This window comes from Chlamydotis macqueenii, chromosome 7 (assembly GCF_036417535.1).
Source record: "Chlamydotis macqueenii isolate bChlMac1 chromosome 7, bChlMac1.mat, whole genome shotgun sequence".
NCBI lineage: Eukaryota > Metazoa > Chordata > Aves > Otidiformes > Otididae > Chlamydotis > Chlamydotis macqueenii.
The window spans coordinates 36,877,393-36,898,540 of NC_141562.1; the positions used below are offsets into that span (position 1 = coordinate 36,877,393).

The 21,148-nt window shown below is 43.1% G+C and overlaps 1 protein-coding gene across 1 annotated transcript in view; it reads right to left on the reverse strand.

The window, feature by feature from the left end:
• The window catches only part of ADAM12 (ADAM metallopeptidase domain 12), a 177,901-nt gene extending 158,492 nt beyond the window's left edge, over nucleotides 1-19,409 (reverse strand). The window contains exons 1-2 of the mRNA XM_086751789.1: nucleotides 19,292-19,409; nucleotides 2,666-2,799 (exon numbers count right to left, since the gene is read on the reverse strand). Coding sequence (XP_086607915.1) covers nucleotides 2,666-2,799; nucleotides 19,292-19,409 — 252 coding nt within the window. The remainder of the gene's footprint in view (nucleotides 1-2,665; nucleotides 2,800-19,291) is intronic.
• Nucleotides 19,410-21,148: the final 1,739 nt, after the last annotated feature.

Here is a 21,148-nt window from a genome sequence, read left to right on the forward strand (position 1 = left end):
ATGATCTAAATTTTCTAATTCAAAAGATGCCAGGAGAAACATTAACAACCACTAATTAGATGAATAGCATCGTACAGTTGCAAAAACATACATGCATTTCCATAGTAACTTCTCTTAAGTACACATATTTTATTTTTCAAATTTACTTCACTATTTAATGTGTGTCTTTTTAAACAAGAAACAAGCAAAAGCATTTCTGAAATGATCCTACCACAATGAGATCCTGGTCTTGGTCTCTTATAACTTCAACTTGGGGTGGGTAGGGCAAGAAGAAAAATCCATCTGCCCAGTGAATTATAGGTTCTCTCCAGAAACAAAACACTGCCTTTATACTTAGGGAAACTCAAATTCTTTAAATATAGCTTTATTACATGTCTGATTTTGAAATTAGATTTTTCCTGCCATTAATTTGAGCTGTCATTCTTAGGAAGAACCTAAATCATTAGATGTCCTTGAAAAAGTACACCCTAACTGTATTAAAGTAAAACCAGGTTATAGCTAAGTAACTTTTTATTCTTTTTTTCTTCTCAGTAAATGTAATTTTATTCCTGCTGGTGAGCAGGTCTGTGTCTTCATGTGATTAGTCAGCGTGACTGGTTTCTGCACAGTGCACTGCTTAGATGGCCCTCAACGAGAAACTCATTAGCTTAACAATAATTCCTGACAGATTCTGGATGAGATGTTCCAACAGATACTGCAGTGACTCCTGGGGTAAATAAAAGGACATTTTTATCTTTGAGATGGGAAAGAAATAGTATGCTGCACTAAATGACTAGCGTGGTTTCTCGGGGACTAATTGTTAAGCGGGAGTATTTACGATCAAAGGATTGGAGAATGGGGCTATCATTGTGAGGCAATTATCTATACACAAATAACTTTAATACTTTGGCATTTTTATAACCTTTACATTATTTATTTTACTATATATTCTATTACAATACCATTCCCCTGGTTACAAGTACACAGTACATCATTATTCTTTTTTTTTACTTCATATAAAATTAAAATAAAACTGAGGAACACTTTGAAATGAGTTGGAGAACAATAGGTCTTATTTAACCATTAAGTACAACAGTATTTAACTTCTGCACTTTTGATCAATATTTATGTGACAAGCTATTCATTACTCTTCTCCTCGACCAGTTTGATGCTGCTGTTCTTCCCACAGCCTGAGCTGCACTTTCGTATATTTAATTTATAACAGTTTCCATGGAAAAGAAGTATTCAAAGAAAAAAAAAAAGTGCTGATGCAGCACGTGGATCTTCCTACCAAACCACAAATCTTTTCTAATGTTCATCTTAAACCAAAGGCAATTCTGGGAAACAAATTAATGATATAAATCACATTATCGTTACTCACAAGAAGATACTCTGCTGTAACTCTCTCAGAAAGCTACAGCGAGTAGCTAAAAGAGCTCTATGTGGAGAATGCCTGTTTCTAATTAAATGATCTAAAAATAGAGTTGCACATACATCTAGGACCAAGCCATCTGTGTTATCTCTCCAAGATAAGCTATTGTACACACAGTGATATCCCTTTCATCACTGCAGATACTCAAACTAGGACTGGCCCTTCTTTCCCGTTTAGGAAAGAAAAAAGAAAAAGGAAGCAAAATTTTAATCCAGACAGCATTTTTTTGAAAGTCAGACCCCTTGTTTTGCAGTCTCTTTTCACACCTCCTGCTGTCAATCAGCAGCATGATTCAAAACCATGTCCTGCAAATGGTGGCGGTAGTCATGTAGGGTTTCTCCGTGAAAGACTTTCCCAATGCAGGGTAGGAAGCTGTTTGTAATGGGCTGTTTGCATTGTTTGCGTGTGAGGTTTTGTGCTTCTTTTTTTTTTAAAAAAAAAAATTGTTTAAAAATTTAAATTTTTTCCTCCTTATTCTGACAACTAAAAAACAATATACAAAGTAAGCTGGAACAGGTTGGGTAAGAAATTCCCATGACATCATTGGTGACAACAAAACAACCTGTCTTCATACTTCAAGCCAGAGACCAAGGGGACAGAAAAGAAGACTTTTTCTTCTAAAAACAGCTACCCATGTTATCAGCCAATGTCTGAGGGGAAAAAAAGGAGGAAAGCTCACCAGGGCCTGTTGAGAGGGGGGAGGAATCCCTGCTTTGTTGGAGCCAGGCACAGATTATCTCCTTGTCAGGCAGAGGGAAAGCAGAGCGTGAAGGGATACTCGCCCCTGATTCCTGGTGCAACACACAGGATGGCATTTCGGAGCCATCTCCCATCCCCGTCAGCAGTCAGAGACATTATTTACAGCTTTCCTTAAAGCTCTTCCTGTCAGACTGAATTTAATGAGCCAGACCTATTTGTCATGTTTGCCCCTCCCTCAGTTTTAGGGCTGTTGTGTGATACAAACTCAAGCAAATAGACGTTAACCTCTTTAAAAACACGATTCCACTTTAGGCTTCTATTTCTGCCATCAGAAATAAGAATGCCACTTTACAATTTTTAAAAGTGTTAATTTCAACCAAAGACCTTATCCATTTTCTTAAATTAGGTAAGTAACAATTATAGACAGTAGACTCTACAAAAGTACAAAAAAATAACCTTATAACAGATATAACAAAAAAAGTGCATTTACTTTCCCCAAAGCCATCCAATTGTTATACAGGTTAGAATGAAATAATAGGCAAGATAAAGACTAACCTTGAAATAAATGTCATTTACTGGTCTCCACTGTTCTCCATTCAAAAGGAAAGGAACTGTTATCTCATAATCTTTTGACTGGTCCTTTGCTATCAGCTGTCTCGAGGACTCTAATTTGCCATCCACATTCTCACCTAGAGAGAGGGAGAAGCACTTCATGTTAGTCAGGAACAGCATCCAACAACACAGACCTTGTTATTTGAAGGACCTGGCAGCGTATTTCTAAAGGAAATAATTCAGGAAAAAGAATTAAACATTAAAATGTTGTGGGGTCATAGTGTCAGTGTCAAAACCTACACAAATCTCTAAGAGAGCTGGGGTTCTGGGAGAGAAGTGTTGAGGTTGATTAGATGGTGTGCTTCTGTAGCAGAAGACACATAAGGAGGAAAGATACTAGGATGCAAAGAGAAGGCGCTGAAATGCAGGACTTGAATAAAAAAATTTGAGAGCCATTGGCACCACTATTTGAAGTCCTACATTACCCGGGCAGGGGTCCCTGAAAGCTCCAGGTTTATCATACACAGCAGATTTACTAGGTTTAATCCTTGGTATTTCATTATTCCCCCAAACGCTTCTTGATATGCCATCTTACTCCACTAAACATGGAAATTTGCAGTCGTACTCCTTTTTAACAAGTCTGAACTGTGTACAACAAAAGACTGAATATTTACTTAGCGGCATTTCTATATGAACACCCAAACAGGTCACAAAGTACTGAGAACCCCGTAATGTCAAGGATACACATTCTCATTAGTGGGGGAAAAAAAAAAGTCTAGAAGAGAATACAAACTCCCTGAAATAATGCTCCACTCCTACACAGTCAGATGACTTCAATTCATCCTACAATGTCAAAAAGCTATTTGCATGCAACATTTATCAAGTTTTTTCCTCTCACTAAGTGTACTAATGGTATTGTGCCTGTCAAAGCAGATTCCTAAAAAACAGTATTGTTGTACCAGAGCTGGAAACGGTATTGAGAATAAATCTTAAAGAGAAGATAGGGATGGCTTCCAGGTGCCATGGGACAGCAAAAACACTGGTGGGGTTTGCCACCCTCTCGACCTGCTGTCACACTGAGCCCCGAGGTGCACTTGGAGCCCATGAGGATGAGACTTGAGCTTTTGCAGGTGCTCTAGAAATGTGTCCATTCTCCATTAAGATGGAGAAAAACCAGGGTTACCCATAGTCCTCATTCCCCACCATTGCCTTTGCGCTAGGAGGAAGGGGATAGAGCAGTGTTTTAGCACTTCAACTGCAGTTCAGGGCTGAACCATGTTATGGGAGCAAGAGGAGAGGTATTGGATCAGACCTGCCCACACAGCTCAGCACTCCATATGGCCATCCCAGCAACCTGACCTGCCTTCTCTGAGGCTCAAGAGCTATATTTTCGGTAAAATGAGCCCAATTTAGTCACTGTTGGAATTAGCTTAAAAACATCTACACAGTCTTTTGTATTAAACCAACATGAGAAGACGACAAGCTCGGTGTTTTCCAGTATGTTTTTTTTTTTTTTTAAAAAAAAAAAAAAAACCAACACTTTCCTAAAACAGAAGACTAAAACAGATAAAGTATACTTGAGAAATGGAAGTTGCTTGTAATATGAGTGTTCCTGTAGAAAAAGGGATCTCACCCCACCCTCAGCACAGCCCAAGCCCAGGTGAGTCTGGGAGTGCCAGCCCTCAAAAGGGATGCTCCAAATCCTGCCCGTGACTGGGTTCACCCCTGTGGAAGCATATCGGATGGCATCTCATCTGCCTAGGAGAGTCTGGACAGAACCTCACAGCTCTTTATTCTGGTTATCAGGCATGAAGCTCCCCACACAGAACAGAAATTTATGAAGCATATCTCAGAGAAATGAGAAAAGTTTGGCTCTAGTCCTGATTTTTTTTTTTTTCTTGGCTCACTAGAGCAGCCTCAGCTATCTGAATTACATGACTCAGGCCCTTCCATTATTTTGTAGGATTTGCATGCTGAAAGTTTCACGAAATCTAAATTTTAAGAAACCCTGTGAGCGCACTTTCCCTCCCACAGATGCATTGCCTACACGGCTTCCGCCTTACACCATGGAGCTGCAACCAGATATCAGGAAGCATCAAAGTCTTTCTGGTGCTCCAACATGTGCAAGTCACCTTTCTTATTAATTCTGCAAAGCATTAACACCACGACATCACCCGACACAGAAGAAAAAGGGGAAGGGGAAGGATAAGCATTTGTGCACAGATTATTGCCTCGTTACACATCATCATCCAGAAAGTGCAACCGCTACAAAAACATCACAGGAAAAGGGAAAAATATCTACGCAACTCACAGTTCAATTTTGCCACTCTCACGACAAAGCGATGCTTGTGGTGCGCAACAAAGTAGCGTTACAATGAGAAAATTTAATCTTACCCACATGCTTATTTATCTGCACGCTGAAAATGCATATTGTGCAGAAGCGTTGATAGTCTGGAGACAGACATTGAGACAGGTTTATAGGCAGCGGTTATATCTTTATTGGAAAAGATAATTTATTTGGGGGAAAGAAAACAGACAAGCGTTAGGGTTTGCAAACTCTTCTGAAGCTGTAGCGTTTATAAAACACAAGATCAATTTATCTCTGGTTGCTTTCCTTCAGCCAACTATTTTGCTGCTTATCTGAATGTTTTTATTTAAATTATTGGGTGTGATAAAAATCACAGCTTCCTGCAGAAGGCAGAGGAAGCACAGCAGCCCAGTACAGGGCCTCGTTCTGTAGAGCACTTGGGCACATGCTTAATGTTATGCACTTGCTTGACTCCCAGCTGGCCCCAGTTGATATATGCACATTACAGTTTCTTTTGTAAATCAAATAACAATTTTTTTTTCTGATTTAAGGTCATTACAGTTACTTACTATGTACATTTCTGAAAGACTACAAAATTAAGAAACCTATATACTGATAGCTAAACTCTAGATCAGTCTTTAAACCTGAGAGTAGGAGGAAGATAAAGATGCAAACCCTTTAAATAGGATTCTGCAGCCTCATTACAAAGCTTCAAAGAACACTTTGCAAAAAAGCAAGGCACCATAGCCAACGAAGAGTGCCCACACACATCTGTCTGAGATGGGAAAGATGACAGCATCTAAAGGGCCACTGAGCCTCACCAAACAGCGGGATGCAGACAGAAAAGGTATGGGTGGAGGAAGACTTGAAGTCAGGAGAAAAAAAAAAAAAAGCCAGACCAAAAAAAAAAAGGTAGGCATAGAAATTGAAGCGTGCAGGAAACTTTGAAAAAAATGGGACAAACAGATGTGTAGTTCCAGTGCAGCCCTTAGTCTGGGCTTCCGAGGAGTCGCACAGATGGGATGGCTGCTGGCAATCCTGGAGAGCCTTCGGCACACACGGCCCTCGCCTCAAAGTTGAAAATGCCAGAGAGTTTATCCCAGAGAGGTATGTCTCACCCAATCTCTTGCAAAACGGCTGAACAAAACACAGTCCCGGTTTTCTTTGCTTGGTTTCAGGCCACCCATTTCCAAGCATAAGCCCAGCCCTCCCAAAGAGCATCCGAGGAGCATGACGGGGCAGGGCTGGAGATCAGTGCTAACGAAGGGTTTCCATCACCTTGATCACATCCCAAGAGCTCCCAGTGCTGCAGTTCTTCACACGCACGGACGTGCTGGTATTTCCTCTCTGCCACTCTTCATCTCCTTTACCCATTTTCATTAGGATCTCTTTGAAGCTGGAACCATTAGAGCTGTTTGCATTACTTAATAATGAGGCCTCTTCTCTACGGGGACTCTTGGTATTACAGCAATATAAATAGTGTAATAATTGAAATCAGAGAATTTAAATTTCAGTAACATGTCATGAGAGGGGAAGAAAATCAGGCCATCTGTATTACCAGAAACCTTTATTAGACCCAGGTTTCCTATCTTTTGTGTCACATGCACCTACTTACTCACCTACTTATTTTCCATTTCAGTGAAATTCTGTCCAGTTCTTCCTGACGCAAGCTCGTCTCCCACTTTTTCACATGAAAAACTTCACAGTTGTGTCTGTTTTCTATTTTCAGCCTGCGCTGAAGGTAACGCTTTTGATCCACAAGCAGCCCACAAGCTGATGTAGCGTCCTTTATTCTTTTTTTTTTCAGTAATATAAAAGATACTTCACACAAACAGCGAGATGAGTAGATGTTATCTGTCAGTGACTTTTGTGCGGCTTAAATATTTTTCATCTGCCATGTACTTCAACTTTTCTTCTTTGCACGGTATCATACAAGGACTTGTTGGCAAAGAAGTTAAGAATAGTTTTCATCTTTTTGCTTTGCATTTCAGTTCCTTCATGCCCCGTGCAAAATAAACTCCAAGCATGCGATGCTACATCTTTATTTAACAGCTGCTACCTCCTGAAGAAGCCCAGACACACTTCAGATTTGCATTTACTTAAAATTAATAAGCTTTTAGTCAGGCAGTGCAATTTATTTGTCCTGACGATAAACAAAAAGGTGAACGCCCTCAGTACTGAGTGGGTCTGGATAAAATGGGTTGAAGTGGAAATAATAAAAAAAAAAAATTAAAATCCTGCCCTAAGTGCACACTTTGTGATGATTTTTCTCCCTGCATCCCTGGCACAGCACAGGACAGAGGGGTCAGATCTGGGGTGGTTTGTGAAAAAACATCCATCTATCAACACACAGATTGACAATAAAGCCAACGTATGATGCTGTGCTTCCTTCTCATTGTGGATGCACGTGTTCCGGGAGTCTCACCTGCACTTCTTGTCCCACACACATTATTGTGGTCCCATCAGGGCCCTTGGGTGCCCTTACAGCCCCAACATCCAACTGCAGCCCAAGCTGGGGCCATCAGCCCTCCCCCAGCAATGCTGCTCCATCTCTATCTCCAGCCCAGACCCCAGCCCTCTCCCCGGCACACTGCCACCCGCCACTGCAGTTACTGTCAAGTCACAAAAATAACAGATGCAAGGGGTAGGGGAATGAAAAAAAAAAAAGCACTTAAGTAAATTAAATTATATTATCATTGTGTTATCTTTCATAATACAAATGAGCTCAGCGTTGTAAGTCACAGCCTATCCACTTTTTTGCTCTACAGCAGAACACCAACGCACCGGATAGAAAAGAAGAATAGATCAGAGTCATCTTTCCGCAAACAACTGCCAGCACTGCTCTGTTTCACAGGGCTTAGGCAATGCTGTGGAAGACAAAGGACATAATTTATCCACTTCCCTCCTTGTCTTCCTCAGCTTCCTCAGGTTAGTTTGCAGTCAGTGGATCCCCTCACGGGTCACTTCTCTCACATCTTATTTGGGACAATCCTTTTACCACCTCCAGACTCAAAATAGAGCTTTTAAACCCAAAATTAGCAAGCTTACACACTGAGAGGAGTACCAAGTGTTTGTGCATTGAGATGGGAGTGAACTTAGGAAATTTAAGAAGTGGGGGAGGCTGAGTAAGGAGCAGAGACTACCCACCAAGAACATTGCTAATCTGCCAGGTGGAAGGAAGTTTCTACTAAGGTTCAGTAAGAATATCCAGTAAAGCTGGATATTAGGAAACACTTCTTTACTGAAAGAGTGGTCAGGCACTGGAACAGGCTGCCCAGGGAAGAGGTGGAGTCAACATCCCTGGAGGTGTTCAAAGAACATGTAGTGTGGCACTTCAGGACATGGTTTAGCAGGCATGGTGGTGTTAGATTGATGGTTGGACTTGATTATCTTGGAAGTCTTTTCCAACCTTAAAGATCCTATGATTCTAAAACGTATTAGGATCAGTCTTAGTATTTCTATCAGCAACTTTTACACAATGTGCAGAAGTATCCTCCTGAAATCCAGTGCTCCAAGTTAGGAGATGACAGCCGCACAGAGAAGCACAGGAATATTACAAAAGCATCCAATAACTTGCAGGCTGGAACAAAGGGTTGAAACCAAGCTGTCCAGAATGGAGGGTCACACTCTTAGGGACTAGTAATTTTTTTTTGGTCTAAGTGGTAATCCTCAAAGGCAAAAGACAAGACAGACACACACATGCTATTCAATATAACACTGATGTCACATGAAGCAAACCCAGCCTGGGTATGATGCATCAAAAGAGGTGTTGCCAGTGAATACCAGATAGTGAAGTTAATCCTGAGAGTTACTGATGCAAGAACATCTGGAATTCTGTGGGCATTTCTCCTCACCTGCATTCACAAAGGATTAATTCAGCCTGGAGCTGGCGGATTGGAAAGGCTGCCAGGGTGATCAGGAAAGTGGAAAGACTGAATTACAAGAACAGAACGAAAAGAATTTTTTTGCATAATCTGGAACACCAAAGATGACAGGACCCCTGACTGTCCTTTAACATTATAAAAATCTTGGCATTTATCTTGCCAGTACTGATATATTTATAGATGGCAAGAGTATAAAGTGGCTCTACAGAAAGTTAGATAGGATTGCAACCTAAAGCTTCTGAGCAAAGAGGATCACAATCTTGTGCATTAAGGGAAAAAAGCCTAAAGATCAACTTGATTTAAAGGGAAATTGTTAACATTATGACTCAGATTATATCATGCCAAGAAAAAAAAAAAAAAAAAAAAAAAGAAAAAAAAAGTGTCAGCTATCCACCTATCTGGCCAAGGAGGGGTGATGTGTGCTTCCAGTCCTCTATTTCACTCCATCTTGCAGCAAAAGCCAAAACATTACCCAAGTCAAACATTATCCAGGCATACATCTTGCTGAAACCACCTTCTAGAATTGTATCCATTCTGCCTGAGACAGGAAAAATACTCAATTGTCACTTATTAATACAAGAAAAATGCAAATTATAATAATATCTGATAATAAACATGAAAATCCTGCAAAATAAAGTGGTACAAGATTCTCACTGCATAACAGTTAAAGAAAGCCAGCCCAGTAACTTCCATACGGCCAATAAAGCAAGACCATGCCTTAAAGTCAATCATCCATCGGTCTTAAATTTTACACTAACCATCAGCTGAAAACAGAGACACCCTCTCAAAAGAAAGGACAAAAACCAGAAACCCCACCAGACTGATAAGGTACTTCCCATTATTCCACTAACAGCTCTTTGACAGCTTTAAAAGAGACAGCACATAACATGCCAGACTCTGCCCTCATCTGTATGGAAGCACAAAAGTCTGGGCAAGATTTGACTGTGCATAAAATAAAAATCTTATCTCTTGCAGTAAAGTTTTTATTAGTTCAAATTCATAAATTATTTTTCCAACTAGCCTTTGCATATCTAAGCAGTACATTGGTTCTCTCTACAAAATCCAATAAAATCAGGCTTTTCATAGTCTGCCTGGAAAATAATTATTAAAAAAAAAAAAAAGGCAAGCCACCTAACTAAACACAAAGTTTTACTTGTTTTCTCACTCCTCTCCCCACTCCCAAACCCAAGACCTCAGGTATTTAAGCACAAGTAACTTCTGGAAAGCAACTAATTCCACGGATCTTCCTGGGCTCGAGTCCTGTTTTTTTGCTTCACATTGCAAAATTATGTACAATGAGTTTTGTACTCATGTACCAAACTTTTAAAACATAAAAATCAGCAAAAGTCTTCGATGAGCATGAGGACAAGCAGCAGCAAGACAACTCCATGCGTTTCTGAATTTAATTTTTTGTTCTTTCTGCTTCTAAGGGAAAAAGATCCACTCTCCAGCTTGACAAGTCTGTCAACTTTGGGCTGATCTGGGATGACTTTGCAGCACGTCCACTTGATCTTTCGCACTGAGCAGCTTCACCAGCACTGACTACTCGAATGCGAAAGAGGAGCTTGAGACGCACCGATCCCCTTTAACTAAACAGCATTAAAAACATGCTTTTTAATATTTTGGGTTTATATTTCTAAGAACTATCTCCTGTCATCACTTGTTCTTGCATGAGTTATTCCCTTCCTAAACCTGCTGATGAAATAATCTGCGACAGGAAACAGCCCTCCCACCCCATCCCCCACAAAATCCCATAAACTCCGTGGAAAAAGTCATGTGTTCAACATTTTGATACGGACATGGGAGTGGAAGCTTAAATTTGAAGGTAACTTGCTGTTCCTCTCCACCAAAGGCTCTGTGGTCAGTGTCACTGCGCGACCAGCTGAACAAACTAATGACACATTTTAAGGTGAAAAATAGAGGGGGGGGGTGGGGGACGGGACAAATAAAATATTCATTGTGGAACATACCCCCTAAGCAGTTGGATCATCTTAATCTTCAAGCTTCTGTAATACAACTGTTGGAAGGCTCTAAGTGTGCGCACAATAAAGTGCTTTATTCGGGGAACCATATGACTCCATCACTCATTCAAGCACATGTTTGGCATGGATTGAAAGTGAAAAGCATAGCTAAGTCAAATATTTCAAAACTGAACTTGTCTTTCTAACACACATGGTTTATATATTGGTGTAATATCTATATAACTTTTCAGTTCTCATATACGGTAATGTCACGGCTCACGCACAAAATGATGTCTGCTGCGCTAGGCAGCATCATGCTTCTTGGGAGTTCACACATGCCAAAAAGCCATTTACTGCAAAATTAAAAGGCAACTATCACAGTTGACAGGTCCTCCAGAAAACTGTAAAAAATACCTTTTGTTCTTTCTAATTCTTGGATATCTATTTCTCACATCGGGATGCTACACCAGCCTTTGCTAGAGAGCTGCACTGTAACGAAGCCAGGACAGCCAGTTCCTTCCTCATCGCACACCCGAGATCTGTCTCCTCCGTTTGCAGATGAAATATTGCTCGTCATACGGAGTTACTCCTGCTGATGCAAATGCGATTAAAGCAATCTTGAGAGAGCACAGTGTGATTAAAGCGTAAGTAATGCGAGAAGGATTTGGGCTCTCATTATACAGAATACATATTGAAATGCACTCAAGGAAAGGAGCCAGTATATCTCAATATCCTCCCTGTTCTTGAGAACAAAATGTGACAAGTGGGGTTTTGAGAACAACATTTGCCATTGACTGCAGGAGGGGGCAGGGAGACTGCAGAATGTTTCAAATCCTGAAAACCAAGCTTTATTACCGTGTATAGAATATATATATATACACACCCTATATTTGGGGAACAGCTGTCCAGCCTCATTTGTGATGTTGTTTTGTTTGACTGAGGAATTGCTATTCAGGACCAGTCCAAAGACAGAGTTGTCTTTATTTTTTTCCTATTTTGAAATGTTCTCTTCTAGGAAAAAAAAAAACTAGCAAGGCATTGAACTGGAGGATGTTTTGGCACATTGGGTGATGGGTATGCACGGAGAGGTTCTCCCCATGGAAGAGCTCAGTGCTTGGAGGTCATAGAAAAGGGCGAGTTGTAAATCATAGAATCATTAGGGTTGGAAGGAACCTTTAAAGATCGTCCAGTCCAACTCCCCTGCAAGAGGACCAACCCCAAAGCAGCGACATAATGGCCTAGGAGAACTTCTGTCCTCTTGCAACAAATCCCTTCATAAGTTTGCTTCTTTTCCAAGGCCTGATGCACACCGTATAAACTGGCGCAGTCATTACTCATGAAAACAAGCAGGACAAGACCAATAAACGGTGAAAAATATTGAGGGTTGCCTTTCCCACAGGTATTTCCAGGATGCCATAGTGAAGGATGTCTGTCTTAACTCAGCATTGGCCCAGCATCAAGACTACAGGGTCACATCTGATTCTTCCTAAACTGCTGCTCCTTCCCCAAATGACCCCAGTGCCAGAGATTCTCACATTGATTATAAACTCAGCCTCACGCCCTTCGGCATCAGCGAGGCAGCATGTAACAGAAACGCTTACTCAAGAAGAGAAGAAGTAACCCATGCTTTACAAGAACAGACAGAACTAATCCACATGGCTGCCATGTCAAAGGAAAAAGTACTGAATATTTTAACTTGTCAGAAATGAGTCCACATAATTACAGGAAAATCCAGATCGAGCATTCCTCTCCAGCTCCTCCCCTCCAAACCCTCACAAAAAGCTGTTTTCCACTGAATAAAGTTCAAAATTACTCCCCAAAATACAATTTCCTCTCAGTCTTTTAAAAGGTACAGTGCAATCCTTTCCTCCAATGATTTACTAGCCTCCCCCACAGAGCACAAGGAATCCTTAGAATTGCTGTATTGAGGGATGTTCCTTCCCGTACACAATCACCAGTGAAAAGAAACCAAACTGTTGAGTGGGAGTTTGAGTTGTCCTCATCACATGCACACAAATAATTCACTCGAATGTTCTCCGGGAAATCACGCTGAAAACACAGCAAACCCAGCTGAAGCAAATTTCGGTATTAATTTAGGTGAATGCGCACGGGAAATGATTTGTAGTTCTTTGCCAAGCCTAGCAGATGAGCTACTGAGCTGGGGAGTTAATATCCATCCCGCAGTTTTGTTTGTGTGGGGAATACCTGCTACTTGCGTTACACAACAGCGGAAAAAAGAAAAATTAACTGCACCTGCACTAACGTAAGCTGTCACTGAAGTCTGTCTTCCTGTTTTTTGAAACAGGAATGAACTTAGTGTTCCTTAATGTTCTTGAAGTCACCTATATTGCTCAGTTTTATGTGTGTGGCTTTACACAAAATGTCACCGCACGCACTGGACCCATCCATAACTCTTGACTTTCACAGGCTTCTGCTGGTGATGAGCTACAGGAGTAACAAACGTTTATTTTTATTGTCTCCTCAGGGCAGGGAGAACACCCAGGATGTCCTGCCAGGTCACTAACACAGACAGCTTTGTTCATCGAACGTACACGTCCTCCGATCTTACCGAGCAGGTTTTAAACGAGGAGCACAGAATGTCAGCATCAGGTGGTACAAAGAAGCCTGATCCATGGAGGTGAGATTATTTATCCTAACTGGGGATCAGACCCACAAACAAGGAGCATATATGACATGAAATAAACAGACAAGCCACTTCTTTCTAAAGTGTAGAGATTTCTTCTGCAATGACCCTGCACTTTCCCCTCAACCACAAACGTTTACCCAAAGTGTCTCTACCGTGGGGCACGTTTCCCTCACTTAAGAGGCAACAGACGAAGAAATAAATACGATTTCACTTGGAATGTTTACCTTTAAAATTCTACATCAAAATGCAAGAGCAGTTTTTAACCCACATTCAGTTTTAGGACCTCCAATTCAGAAAGGAACATGGGTCAGAAATGAGATGCTGTATCCTCCCCTATAAACTGCAGAGGCCACATTTTATTGTCTCAGCTATAGCTCTGTCACTGCAGTGCTCTCAATGCCAGAAAAGGAATGCAATACGGACTTAAACAAGCTGGACTGACTAGTTCTCCTCCTCACATCTTCTAATTGTTGAAGAAACAGAGGATCTTCAGCACCCTACCACTGCTGCATACAGACAGCCCTGCTGAATAAAGATATCAGTGATGCTCAGCTCCACGCATGGTCAAGCCCATATGCTCACCTTATTTAACGTGGCATTATGACAAAGTCCAGATTTTTTATTTTTAAAATATTTTTAGATTACTATATCAAAACAAAATCCCATAAACACTTGGATTCAATGAAGTTTATGTTTTAATATATTTTCAAAGCTAAACAGTCACATATGAGGTTTTTTTCTCTAGCTTAATCAGCTCTTTTCAGAGTTAGAACACGCTAAATAGAAGCAAGAAAACGGCAAACTTCCACCATTGCCAGAAGAAGGCGTTTCACCTAGCACATCTGATGTATACTATTAAACTATATTTGTAGGGACCAACACGGTTGCCTTTGACAAATATCTCAGAATGAACTAGCTAAAAATACTTCTGTGCCAAATTCTGCATCCAGCTTTTTTATGCCTTGCTGTATATTATCCGGTGCGGTTAACAGGCCATGAAATATTTCATTTCTTGCCTTATTAGATCATACATTTTGGACAAGAAAGAATGTGTTCATCTAATCAATGGTTTCATCATGTTGACCTTGTGACTGGACAACTCCCCGGTCGTGGTTTAGCCCCACTTGCCAGCTGAAAATACCATGCAGTCGCTTACTCACTTCCCCCCGCCCCAGGAGAGCTGGGAGAGAAAGGCAAAACTCCTGGCTTGGGATAAAAACAGTTTAACAGAACAGCAGAGGAAGAGAAAACAGAGGTGGAAAACAAAACCAATAACAGAAAACACTCAAGCACATAACTTACAGTGCCACAGCTCCCAGGGGATCCCAAAGCTCAGCTCCCTCCCCAGCAGCCAAACCTGCCCCCCAGCCCCATCCCCACTTTATACCCTGAGCAGGAGCCCCATGGGATGGAACAGCCCCTGGGCCAATTTGGGTGAAACACCCCAGCTGTTGGGTAATGGGTAACCTGTCCCAGCTGTGTCCCCAGCCACAGGGGCCACCAGCTCCAGCTCCTCTCCCAGCTCAGGTGAGAATTAACTCCATCCTAGCTGGAACCAGGACACCCCACCCCCAATCTACCAAATATTTCTTATCTTAGCTCCAAGTCATGGAAAGCAGCAAACTGATTTAGATGAGATGTAAAAAATTAGTGATACAACATGAAATGATTTAACAGAGGAGTCGGCATTTCTGATTAGATGATGGAGTTGATCAAGTCACTTTCTGAAGCACTCATGCCAACATCACGCTCAACATCAACACAGTCTCAAACTCTTATGTGCCACTAAAAAGAGAAAGTTCAACATCCTGGAGAAGGGATCTCCTAAGAAGCAATATCTTCTCAGTTAGCGTGATCCTTTTATCAAAAAGATAAAAAAATTAATGCAATTGAAGCATTTTGCTTTGTGTTAGCAAGAAACAAAAGGAATTGTCCTTTTGGACTGAACTGTCCTATCAAGAATCAACTGCAACCCTCTAACAGACTTGCTCAAGCGATGGATTTTTAATTTTATTTGTCATAGATTTGCCCTGGGGACTCAGCAGGGACTACAAGGAGCCTTGGTAAGTATGATTTAGGCCTTTAGTACTACAAAACTTGGGAAATGATGTGCTTTTGTCCTAGGAGTAATCTGAAAAGCTGCTTAAACTGCAAGTACAATGTGCATGCAACATGAAGAGCACAATCTGAGATGATGTAGAGTAAGACATAAGAGCTTGTAGAGGAAAAAAATGCCATCAGAAAAAGGGATTAAACAACAACAACAACAAAAATAAACCAGCTCTCCAGTATGAATAACATGAAGGGCCTAGCATCCTACGCAGGACTGGATGCTGCGCAAGATGCAGAGCTGGGGAGAGCCTGGCCATATAAACGTAATTCAGACCTAATTGCAAAACACTCTAGAAATGTCAGTCCTTGCTTTACAAATCTCACAGCAAAAGTCGAGACAAACCCCACCCCGTCAGCCCTCAAACATGTTGTGAAAATCCCCTGGATGAGCACGCGTGGGCTGCTCCGCCACCCCGCGCTGGCCGCATCCTGCTGTTGCTCACCATCCGCATGGAAGGCCGCAGCCCTGGAGCGCACGCGCTGCTGGCCGAAAGGATGGACATGGATGCTAACGACACAAAGCCCAGCTGGACTCCTCGGACAATTCTCACTGGCAATGCGAGATGTGTTGGAAACAGGGACCGCCAGTGATAAACCCGTCAGGTTTAGGATACGCAAGGTCTGAGCAAGGCTGGTGGAGGACCAAACAAGCCAAATGGATGCTCTTTGTGGCTAGATGGAGACCTTTCCAAAAAAAACCTCAAGGAAAACAAGAGATGAGATGCCCAGTTGAACACCAGCGAGCGACCTGGCGGCTCCTCAGCGAGCAGGAGAGTTAATGACGTGAACATCATTTGGCGTGGATCTGGAGAGCCCCACAGACAGTGCCAGCTCATGCCAGGCTGTTTGTGGGGGACCTGGGAGGGGTAATCATCAGACAAGAAGGTGATTATACGCAGACCTTAAATATCCGCCGCAAACGCTGGAACAGTTTGAAAGATGACAGTGTGTTGGAGAGATCAGGTTTAAAGTGAGGGACAAGGAAAGACTTCTCCTGTAATTTATTTGCATTACAGCCAATGCAGTTGCAATCAGCAAGAAAAATAAAACCTGGCAGAAAAGTTATTTAATTGAAGGTAAAGAATTTCGGACTGCAACATTAAGATTTTCATTTTTCTGCTCTTCCTCCAGCTAACACCTAATATATAAAAGAGATTTAAGATTCCCCCCCCAGCACTAATTTGGAGTTTACACGCCATCACTTTGCCCCGCAGATACGAGAGGACCTTGATTCTGCAAAAAGGTTACGCAGGCGTGGATTTTAAGGCATTTGATGGAGCTGGTAAGAGCAGATCTTATCCTGCTGGACATCACCCTCCACAAGCAGAGCAAAGCTAATTTTGCGTTGTTGAGGCTGGTACTTCAGCTGGTTTTCCTTTTTGTCCATGACGTCCTTTAGCCAGCAACCAAGAGCCAGCAATGCTGAAAATTAGAAGGGTAACTGTAAAACCATAAAAATTGGAAAGGAAACTCATACCAAAAGTGTGTGGCAAGGCTGCTTTTAAGATGTCTAGCTCAGAACCTGATAATTTCTGTTTAATATCAGAGTTGTTACTAGGGCAGTCCCACATTACACACATTTCAAAACCGTTTTTCCAGGCGTATCGTAACTTAAACCTCTATCTTAATCGCTAAGCAAGTGTTTATGTAAAAATTAGGATGTCCTGGCAGCGCCTCAAATCACTAACACCGGGCCCAGAGTGGGCGCAGCAGTAAAGCCGGTTGAAGCAGGAGCTGCAAAGCTTCGAAACACCCAGTTGAGACGCGTGCCAGCACAGCGAAGAGGACTTTTCGTCACTAGGCAGCTTCGCCGGGTCTCGGAGCGCGCAGCTGGAACTTTCAGCACCTCTGCAACCAAGAAAGCAGCGCATGGTCTGGCAAAGCTAAAGCTGTTCTCTCCTTCCGCACGGGAAAAAATGGAATTAAAGGAGGATGCAGATGCAAAAGACTAAGTCATAGACATGTTATGGAAAAAGGGGCAGTAGGAAAGATGTAGGAAGGCAAACTGAAACCCAGCCGAGCTGTGAGGGTCAGCAAGCACCGCTGTTACTCAAGCTTAGGCATCTCAAGACGGGCACCGTAAAGATGAACAGCTGACACAAACGTTCCAGAGAGCTTAATTCATCAGTGAAAAATGTCACCTTAGAGCTTCCTTGGCTCTTGGGGAATCCCAGAACACAGGTAAGAGGATTTCCACCCCCACTTACCATCCCTCTCTCTCACTTGTATGCTTGGTCTAAGTTCAGAATGATACAATCACAGACTGGTTTGGGTGGGAAGGGACCATTAAAGCCCACCCAGTCCAACCCCCTGCAAGGAGCAGGGACATCTCCAACCAGATCAGGTTGCTCAGAGCCCCGTCCAGCCTGGCCTGGAATGTTTCCAGGGAGGGGGCATCCACCACCTCTCTGGGCAGCATGGGCCAGTGCTGCAGCACCCTCAGTGTAAAAAGTTTGCCCTCATATTTTACTGTAGGGACAACCACTTTGAGGTATGTTCACGTCTTCGTTTCTGTCATACGCGAGTGCTTGAAGCATCTTTCCTCAAATTTTCCTGGGTGTGTAGTCAAGTTTGCCCCCTGTCCTAGCGCACCCCCAACACCATGGTGCTTCCACACTCGGAGAAGGGGTACGCACTGCCTCCACCCAAATGAACCCACCCTCGACCCACGCGAAGGGAAGAGCCGCAGAGGAACTGGGGGACCTAGCTTTCCTCATCTACCTGAGAAATTCTGCAGCCTTTATCTCCAATATGCTAATTTGGCGTAAATACAAATATTGACGAAGAGAAATTAAGACCCCATCACAAAGGCAAAGCAAAGCTTCAACTCTTGTTAATTCATTAATATAAATCCTAGGTGCTTGATCAAACACAACTTGCTTTGTCTGCCCTAGGATTTCAACGTGCTGGCTAACGTGGGATAAAGTTCATCTCTGCCTTCCTCTTCACAAGTCTGGAGCCAAAGTCCCAGTGAGAGTCACTGTGCATAAATTTGGAGACAAGCAAACATTTACAAAACTTAAAGTTACAATGAAAAAAAAAAAATAAAAAGACTTTGTAGTAACACACAGAGACACAGGCACTCTTCAGCGCTGTTACGTGTATTTAATCAAGAGAATCTCCCTTCCTCTCTCACATAAAATATGCATCGTCAGCGGCTGCCTAATGAAGAGGACAGGGTCCGGACCCTCCAGTCATTCCCGAACAAACCCCGGGCTGGCTGCACGAAGAGACAAGTCACTTTTCCTAGGCTGTTCCCATATCCGTAACGCGGATACGCTCCGCAAAACGCTTTGAAAACCGGAGCCAGCGCTCCCAGGCTTGCGCTCACTTTGAATGAACGCGGCGGCGAGGCAACTTTTCCCCAGCACCAACGCTTTTGCCGTCAATATTTGGCTTTTTTGGGCATTTTTTCCTGTCTGGAAACACAACTCTGAACTCCGAGAACACCCCCAAACTCCAAATTCACCCCCCCCCCCCCGGGACCACTCCCCCCACCCAGAGGCAAGGACACCAGTGGGGTTGGGGGGTGCGAAGCGGGGTTTTCCCAGGTGGGGGGGTCCCCCCAGCTCCGCGGAGGGAAGCGCGGGGAGGGGGCACAAAAATCAGCGCAGCCCGGGTGCGCTGGCTTTGTGAAAGGCATTCCCTCCGACCCCCGAAAATGGAGCGCTGGGTTTCGGGGAAAAAAATCCGTGGCTGGCGGGGGCTGGAGCTTACCTCTTGCGCGGGGGGATGCTAAGAGGAGGCAGCCGAGGCTCAGGAGCAGCGTGGAAACGCGGGCCGGGGGGTGCGGGGGAGGGCAGCGCTGCCGCGCTGCGTGGAGCCGCTTTGACATCTCAGCCCAGACTGAGGGAGAGGAAACTTTCATCAGCTGGGGCTGGAGAGCAGCTCCATCCTATTCGGTTACAGAGAGGAGCGAGCTGGGACTCAGGATGTGAGAGATTTCCTGCGCGCAGTTAACTCCAAAACCCCTCCTGCTCCGGCATGGGCTGCTGATGAGCTGGGCTCTGCTTTCTGAGGGGGGAAAAAAAAAAAAAAGAAAAAGAAAAAAAAAGAAAAAAGAAAAAGTTGTTGGGGTGGCGTTTTTTCCTTTTTTTTTTTAATTTTCTTTTTTTTTTCCTTTTTTTTTTTTTTCCTTCTTAAAGAGGTTTGGGGTTGGGTTTTTTTGTGCTTTTTTTTTTGTTGTTGGTGTTTTTTTTAATATATCAAGGAAAAATCCAACAAGCCAGCAGCCCCTCCGCGCTGCTTTGCGCCCCCCGCGCTCCTCAACCGCTGAACAAACGCGCCCCCCCCCAACACCTCCGCAGGGTCCTAGCGCCCGCCGCCGCGCAGGCAGCGCCGAGCACCGCGCGGCCCCCGCGGTGAGGGGCGGCTGGGGGGGGTGGGGTGGCTCTGGGATCCCCCCGGCTGCCAAGGTTTCCCCGTTTCTGCTGCACACGCAGCCCTGGCTGCTGCCTCTGGAAAGTCATCTGCGTACGTTACAGCTCGGGGATTATTTATTGGTTTCATAATTATTTCAGAGTTGTTTCTGGTGCCTCTGACTTATTTTATATTGTGGGCTTTTTTTCTTTTTTTTTTTTTTTAAAAAAAAAACCAACCCAACACACCCACAGAGTTGCCAGATGCATTTTTAAAAAAATCTTCCTCATTCAAATTATTATTACTGACTGTCTGGGAGAATAACGAAATACAGATTATCTATTCCTTAACGTACCACGAAAATACATGTCATGCCCACAAGTTGTGCAGAGTACTGGAGAGCAGTAGAACGAAATAACCTAATCCTATAAATCCTCACAGACTTTTATTGTGCACTTTTATTTTTAATTTAATTAAGATTCTTTCCAAATCTCACCATTTGGGATAGTGATACTGAATTCTGCAGGTTGGCACCATGTTCCTTATGCAAAAAAACGGTTGCCAAAACTGGCCTAGAATGTGTCTGTATGTCAGAAGGCACAACAGCCATGCAATCCCACTTAAAAAAAAATATTTGGAACAACAGATGTGGGTCAGTTGTGGAGCAGAGGCTGGTAGCTATTCCCAGTAGCCTCCTCCTTGCCCCAGCTCAGAGACTGAGCGAACCAGTAGAAACTCAATGGGTGCAAAATGTTGTGGTTCCCAAACTGGGGGCCTGCACCGTGCCCCAGGATAACAGCGGTAATATCAGGCCATCTCAGCACAAATAAACCTGGAAAAAAGCTGGGATTGTGAAGCACATGCAGAAAGGCCTCCTATCAGCTGCTTTTCTTCACAATTCTTAGAATCATAAAGAACGATTTGGGTGGGAAGGGATCTTCAAAGCCCACCCAGTCCAACCCCCTGCAAGGAGCAGGGACATCTCCAACCAGATCAGGTTGCTCAGAGCCCCATCCAACCCAGCCTGGAATGTTTCCAGGGATGGGGCATCCACCGCCTCTCTGGGCAACTCAGGCCAGTGTTCTACCACCAATTAAAAAGTAAATTAAAAACCAAATTTTCTCCCCTTACCCCTCCACCCAGCTCTAGACCCATGGATTCACCTCCAGTTGCTCTGAATTTTGAACTCAGTCTACATTAACCCCTCAAGAAGCC